We start from the raw sequence: 7,935 nt of genomic DNA, 5'->3' as shown, positions 1-7,935 counted from the left end.
ACGTACATATTGCAATATGGGGAAAAAGAGACACATATGTTCCTTAGCTGGTAAATGTTTAGAGGCAGGCACCATCTGTCTGCTGTAAACATATACAAAACGTAGGGCCGTTGGCTGTAGAGCTGCTGAACTCTTCTGCTGGGCAGACAGCAAGGAGTAATGTGCAACATGTGGCTCAGTGGGAGTTTGCTCCACGGACAGAATTAGCAGGTGTTGCTAGAGCCGAAACAGCAGCAGAGAAGCCTGGAGCAAAAGTGAAAGGGTGACTAATCAGTAAAGCACTGCAACACTTTCACCTCATTCTGAAAGGATTCAACTTTAATGCCTGCAAGCATGGCACAAAATGCTGGACAGCAATATACAGAAGTCTTCTGGGAATCCCCCACCTTGGAAGCCAGACATAGAGAGAGAGAGAGAGAGAGAGAGAGAGAGAGAGAGAGAGAGAGAGAGAGCGCTCTTATTATACAGGGACTGCTGCTTGAATTCAGAATGATGAACCAGAATTGGAGGAAGAAAAACAGAAAAAAAAATGCAAGGGAGACTGAAGCACTGAACAGAACTTGGAAGCAATTCCAGCACAGACACATACAGCCTCTCTCTCCCAACAAAACTGCAGGCTGCAAAAGATATGTTTAGCCAGAGTTAAAAAACAAACAAAAAGTAGCTGCATCATGCCTGTCACTTGCTGTCAAGGAATAATGGGGGATTCAGATTCTTTCATCTTTAAAGAGCTCCTGTCGTAGTCATGACCCTCAGCAGTTCTGCACCGCAGCAGATGTTCACACTGGATCAAGTAGGAGGAAGGCTAATTGTTATATAAAGAAGAAAGTTGTAAAATCCTCAATAATCATCAACAGAAAGAGAAAACTCTGTGTTGTTCTATGGAAACTTGGGGCCAGGCTCCAGCAGCGCAGCATGAGAATGGCTGCAGGTATGGACCCAAGGAAAGACCTTTGAAGGAAGAGCTGGTTTGGTTCTTATAAAAAGAAGGAACTATTCTCCCATAGGATCGATTGCATCTCCTTCCATCACCTTTGCTATCATGCCATCCGAATCTACCCACCAGTGGGTAACTAATATTTGCTCCTAAGTGGAAATGGGGAAAAGAGGGTGAAGAGGCTGGGAAAAGGATGGCTTTCCAATAAACATCTCAATTAGAAGTATCATCTGGGCATTAGTTTCTGCAAGCTGGAAAGACAAATACTGTAGATGCTTTGAAATAGATGGAAAGATGGTTAGGTGGATGGTCTGGGATCCTCTCTCTTTCGTAGTATCAGAAATGATAAGATTGCAGATTGGGGATAGCTCTTCTATGCTTGGTCTCCACTGTCAAACTGTCTGTAGTGGAAGAGACTCTTGGAGTCCAATTTCCCAGAGTACTTGATAGCTTCAGCAAACAGCTTTGTCACCTGTGAATATAAAGCAGAGGACGACTGCAGAAGGCAGAGTAACGGAGCAGGATCCACACTTCAAGAGTCTCCCCCCGCAGCTACCCTGTGCGGGTCCATCCAAGTCAATGCCAATTTCAAAGCAACTGTGCACAGAGGTTGGCCCCAGCCCCAGAGATGCTGGCTTTCTTGGGCAAGACAGTTGTGTACCACAAGAGATGCTGTTTCTCCCTACAGTCCAAACCTTTGAAAGAAAATAGGGCTGTTATCCTCTCTCACACTTGAGAGATTTGAACTCTGCAATCAAAAGGGTTCAGATAAATGTATCAAGCAGGTCTGGCAATAACTTTTGGATGGGGACTCCCTTTCTGGTTGTCAGTGTGTTTTGCTAGTAGGCAGAGGATGGGTTTTCAATTTCCCATTCCTAGTAATCATGCTTGGCATTATCCTGTCTGTGAACTTGGATCCTGGCACACTGTCTGCTCTCCATTCATTCAAATCACAGCAGAAGATTTTGCACAGCTAGACACCAGTTCAAGTCATTGGGTTCCAAGTCAGCACTCACTAAAATCAACAGGAATTTGGCTGCTGTGTTTAATAAGAGCCAGATGAGGCCCTTTTGTGACAGCTGAAGCCACATGTAAAGGAAGCTGAGGTACTGCCGGCAGCAGGAGTCCCACTTTGCATTACTAAATGTCCCTTCCCCATCAATAAGGGCAAGGGGGTTGTCAGGAGCGACAAAACACAAAATGTTCAGCAGCTGGGGACTACAACAGGACTAAACCCACAGGCAGCACTTCCACCTGGATGGTGTGCTGGAATTGGATTGCCCTAAGAATCATTCAAGAAAGTACAGCTGCAACCTGCTCCAAACTTTAAGGAGTTGTACCGGCGAAACTTCCTACTAAAAATCTGTTCCCACTCATAATTTAAACATGTTACAGGGAATCCTCTGCAGGCATTTTGCTCTGAACTGGAAATGAAATAGAAGCATCTTGGGCTGCAGTACAGGACTCCAAATTTGCTTTTTGCTTTGAGCAACGATAATTTGCATAGTAGCACAAAGGAAATATATTCAAACAATTGTGTTGCCATGATTTTCAGACACATTATTACTTCTCAAAGATAACCAGGGTCCCCATACACTGAAATCTAAGGTTGCGAGTGCTTGGAAAGCTCTACACGCTCCTGTGACTAAGAGAAGAAAGAATGACCTGAAAAGTACCTGGAAATTAGTGAGCAGAGCAATCCCACTGTCAACAGCCAGCCGCCGGATCACATAGTTATCATGGACAAACTTCGTGTTGCTGTTGGGCAGGTTAATCACCAGATCTATTTTCTTATCCCCTACCAGCCTGAACGAGACAATGCACAAGATAGTATCACAGTCCATCTTGCATAACAAAATTCTGCAATGAATGGTGCAGGCAGGCAACTAAACAACGCTGAAGATTTTTATTTGAGCTTAGCTGTTATTTTAAAATCTCGCATCCTAAGAACACAGGATTGAAGGGTTAAGGCACCAAGCTGTGACACAAGCTTTGTTTCTATCCCATTATCAACACAAAGCAAAATTCAGCCTTCACACAGCTCAGCACAACTCTGTTAAACACATGCCTCAGTGTCACTACAGGCTAAATATTCAGATCCCATGCGCTCTCAATTAAAAAAAAAAAAAAAAAAAAAAGAAGAAAAAATACATCCATGCCATATTCATCAGGAGCATTCAATGACATGTTCATTAACTAAGCCAAAGTCTCCTTGCTGTGGCAATTGCAAGCAGAACTAAATATAAAACAAAACTTTGGGATGGATCCCTGAAGTCCCATTAAAGGCACCACCCTGATCTCAACAGGACCAGGAATCTGCACCTTACCTTTGCTCTCATGGATGTTAACATAGCTTTGATGAGCTGAGTGTTGCCCTTACCTCCTGATAGAAAGGAGCCTGGGATTCTGGCTTTCCTGTGATGGCCACGCCACAGGAGTTGCTGGGATACCGTTAGCATTGAGCCAGTCAGAAGTTGCTTCTGTGGCATAAAGCTGTTAAGGGAAAACACGTTATTGTGTGCTTTATAATATAGAAACTTTTCATTTAATCTGTGAGGGTTGGACCCAACGTTCAGTCTGGTTGTCAGCTGATTTCAGAGGGCATGGGTGTCTCTCCATATAAAGAGACATACAGGTTGACATGACTTTCCCCATTTTCTGTTATCTGTGATTTGCTGCCTGATGATAGTCAATGAATAGTAGTAACGCATCCAGAGGCAGTTAAGTGGCTTAGGAAAACGTAAATCCCTCTGATTTTCAACAGGACTTAGGCTCAGTCACTCTGACTGAATTGTATTTTTTTTTTTTTTTTTTTAACTTGCCTACACCGAAGTCTTGAAAGGTGGAACTGTAAATCCAAGTTACACTAATGCCACTGAGCTACCCACAAACAGCACTTAATACTAAAAAAAGCTCCTCAATCTTCTATGACCATAGTGTTTACTTTCAGTAAGGATACACATGCAAAGTGACATAGAGGAGAGTTACAAGAGGAATGAAAACCAAAACAAAATTCACGTGGCCACAGCTTGTAAATACCATTGAAGACAACAAACTGTAAGGACTTTCCCTACATGAAGGACTTTCCCTTCCTCCCCTCCTCTCATACATGACCACCTGACTGGCAGTTTTGTTTCTTAGAGAACCTGGAGGGATTTATCATGTGACATCCTAGCTGCAGGCTGATAGCAGAGCCAGGGCTGTTCTTACCCTCGTGACTTAATCTTGTTTGTTCAAGTAAATAATTATGAAGACTTTCAGTTGCGTGATACCCGCTGGCTAAAAATCCCAGTTGTACTTTAAAAATTTCCGCTGTTTACTCTGTCCTCAAATCAGTTCTGAAGTTCTTCTTTCCCATAGCTGGCTGATGACATTTCAGATTTAGAAAGCTCTCTAAGATTTTTAAGTACCCAATCCACCTACCTTCAAACCTTCCTTGTGAAGTAGTTCTGCCACACTGAGGAATTTTGGGCGGAAGGAATCCTGAAAAAGAAGTTCATCAGATAAAGCATCAAAGCTAGGATTTAGAAACAAGGTTTCATTGGGCAACACAGCTCTACAGACTGTGCAAAGAGGCAAATGCACTTTTCTGTGCTTGGTCCACCAGTCCACAGGCGTATCTATAGCACCATGCCAAGAAAATCACCTGGATACTGAAACCTAAAGTCACTCCTAGCTGAGACATGCTTTGTCTCACACACCAGGGTATGCGTTCCCACATTAAGTTTTGCTGCAATTACAAAACAGCACTGTATATTTAATATCAGTGCAATCATCTTGTCAAATTCACCAACTAGAGGCATCTACTTAATTAAGTAGCATTCTTAATTAAATGTTTTTTTCTACCACCTCTCAAAGATTTGGCCTTCCATTCTGGCAAACGGCAAATATGAACAAGTTCTGGGCTGCCTTTGGATGCTCTGTTTGCAAACTGACACAGTGAAGAGCCTGTTCATGCATGAGTTCATTTCTCGTGGGCATGTGGAAAGGGAAAATACAAAACCACTTGAGAGACTGGGATGCCCCATTCCTATGGGGGCCTGACTACTCAGACACTTAGGACACCTCTGAGAAGCTCTCTCATAAGGCATGCCCAGATCCAACGGTTGTTCAGAAGAAATAAAGACGAGATGACCTCTTGTAGAGGCACGCGCTCATGTGCCACCTATTTTAGAGCAAAATGTGAGCAGAAATTTGATGCTGGCATGTATTTTCTTCTTCATGTTGAAGGTATAGCAATGAAAAGATCAAAAGCAACACATGCCCTTCTCATTTCAAAGCTAACCTGAATCTTAATTTTAACCCTAGCCTGGTCTGGGCTTTTGCAGATAGGATCACTGCAAGCTCCCTTCTCTCTGCTGGCGCTACTGAACGCCTTAACCTGACTGTGTTCTCAAGGATGAACTATTTCCAACAAAGAAAAGGAGTCAACAAGTTTTTTGAACACTGCAGACCCTGGAAAAAACCTCATTTTAAAGCTGCTCTGTTCTGTACACTAACTGGAAAAATATAAATATACAATGCGACAGGGTTGGCAGCTTCCCAGTCAGAGAGAACCGTTCTGCCTTCTGGTCAGGAGGGTTGGCTTTCACAACAGTATTATAAACTTCTATCAAACATGTACTGAGCACTTGTGACATATAAAACAGCCTCTCCATGAAAAGAAATTACAGCTGTCAGCTTGCATCGGAGCAGCCGCAGATTTACAAGCTGACTGAAAGAACCTGTGTAAGAAACCATTAGTTACTAAAGGTGAAAAGTACAAGCAGATTTATTTAGTGCAAGATATTTACTGCAGGAGAAGAGTATTCTTTTTCCTTTATAGGAAAAGTTCCATTTCTTTTAACTTCTCTCCCATGTTAGCATGCCTTGCTATTCGTAAAGGACTAAATCCTCAGCTATTTCAATATAGCTATACCAGTTTTTACTACAATCAGGCTCAAAATGAAAGTAGCTCATCTCTTCTCTTGAACACTGAATCCAAGTCCAATGTACAGCACACAAGACTTTTTGCATCTAATGAACCAAGGCAGCAGATACGGCAGAAGGTTACCTTGAAATAACAGTCTTGGAATGGTGGGATTTAAAAATAAAATACTCCATTAATGTTTTCCGCATCTCGTGGTCACCAGCACAGATGCAAGACAGATGCACTCTATCCCAGAGATATGACTGAATAGTCCAATCAGGGAAGCAAACAAAATGAGCTTTTCAACTCCTCTTGCATAAAATATAAATTATTTAACGGCAGACTCAGGGTTTCAGCATCGTAGATTTCTCCAAATTGTGAAAAGAAAGGAGGTCAGATGATCAGCTTGCATAAACCGGCAGAGATCCGCTTGTCTAGTGAGGGAGCCATGCTCCATTTGCCCTGGGAGCCTTTGAAACCCCGGGGAGCTTCGGGATGCACCACGTCAGATAGTGCTTGTAACTCCAGGACAAGCCAGTGGGTTTGTGGACCAGACTGGTAACCCAACCTGCCTCACATTGTCATGCAGATGTAAAGGACTGCTTCCCTCTTGGATCTTTAAGGTGATTAGTTATCCACCTTTTTTAAGTGGCCTTAGCAGGATTTACCATAGAATAGCAAACTGTCAGTTCAGCAATCTAAATTCTCTCAGCAAGGCTAGCTTTCATTCCCTGTGCATACTGAGACCTGTTTTGGCTATGGATTAAAAAAAATAATAATAATAATAAAATAATAGTCACAGCCCTTTGAGTCCTGATCCCCAAAACACTCCAGTGACATGTTTGCAAGGAAACTAAGACCTCCTTCTCTGTTATTGTTAATTAATTGTTGATTAATATCTATGTGACTTCACTGCTCAAGAAGGCAACCTCCTCTCACCTCTGCATAATTAATACCAATGACACAAAGATGTGCTATACTAAATAACCTAAATATATTGAGTCAGGGTCTCCTTAGACACATTTGAAGGAAGGAGGCTTATTTCTATTTACATAAGACTTAAAAGTTCAGTCTAAAAATCAGAGAAAGCAGCTAACCCCTAAGCAAAGAAATCTCCGAGAAGAGGTGTGTTTTGAGTATGTCATCCACTGCAGAGGAAACATAGCACTTTCCTCACAGTTTACTGAGTGGGCTGGTGTACGTGCTCCTGCCAGGAATCAGCCCCGAGTGCACGGCAGCAGCTAACAGAAATGATGCTGGAGCTGAAAGCTGGAGGAGCAGAGGGATGCGCGTTCCTGCATGCTGCGACGTCCCCAGCAACCAGAGGGCCGCTTTAGTTTGTCTCTAGGCCAGTACTCCTCCCACGAGCACACGCTGCACCTTGCCAGATTGAGGCAGACGTCCTCACGTACGCAACTGAAATGAGAACAACGCTGCTGGTGTTTACAGCCCACCTGCTGCCGCTGTCCACATGCCTCTAGTTTCTGCAGAGAAGGACTACTGTTTTCTCCAGTGTGTACTCGGGGAAGACAGTACACGTAGCTTATGCGTCAGGTCTAGATCAGGATTGCAGCTTTCCCCTCTTATGAGGCTTCAGCTCTCCTCTCTGCATGCAGACACAGATTAAAAAAAAAGAAAAACAAAACCAAACCGAAACAAAAAACCCCAAAGGTGGGTATGGGACAAACTCCGGAGAGATGAGAGCAGTATTTGGTCCTCAGCACTAGTATTACACTTCTTGTTTTGGAGTTTAATTGTATGAGAAATTTTCTGAGATAAAGAGAGACCTTTAAGGGACTGATCTGTTGTTTTCCAGTTTCTTTCACAAGAAAATGAACTGTAAACCACTCATTAAAAAGGACAGAAGCTCATCATTTTTAAAAGGCTTGGGGGATTGGGCTTCTAGGGGTTGTTTTATCCTCACCCCCTTTTTTCTTTTTCCTTCCTAAGACCTTCGTACAAAGAACGTTTAGCTCAGTTTAACAGATACTGACACAGAAGTTACACAAATGCTTTATACAGCTAAAACTACTTTTTGCTGCCTTTCCCTTTTAACTACTACTAGGCAAACAGGCTTGAATTTTAGACA

General features: G+C 42.8%; 1 protein-coding gene across 1 annotated transcript in view; it reads right to left on the bottom strand.

The window, feature by feature from the left end:
* Window positions 1-1,310: 1,310 nt before the first annotated feature.
* Window positions 1,311-7,935, bottom strand: part of CPS1 (carbamoyl-phosphate synthase 1) — a 94,152-nt gene continuing 87,527 nt past the window's right edge. Inside the window, exons 35-38 of the mRNA XM_062578995.1 lie at window positions 4,361-4,420; window positions 3,318-3,430; window positions 2,614-2,743; window positions 1,311-1,409 (exon numbers count right to left, since the gene is read on the bottom strand). Coding sequence (XP_062434979.1) covers window positions 1,311-1,409; window positions 2,614-2,743; window positions 3,318-3,430; window positions 4,361-4,420 — 402 coding nt within the window. The remainder of the gene's footprint in view (window positions 1,410-2,613; window positions 2,744-3,317; window positions 3,431-4,360; window positions 4,421-7,935) is intronic.

Source organism: Rhea pennata, chromosome 6 (assembly GCF_028389875.1).
Source record: "Rhea pennata isolate bPtePen1 chromosome 6, bPtePen1.pri, whole genome shotgun sequence".
Classification (NCBI taxonomy): Eukaryota; Metazoa; Chordata; class Aves; order Rheiformes; family Rheidae; genus Rhea; species Rhea pennata.
The sequence above is the reverse complement of the archived record's forward strand: the minus strand, read 5'-3'. Positions and strand labels throughout refer to the sequence as shown.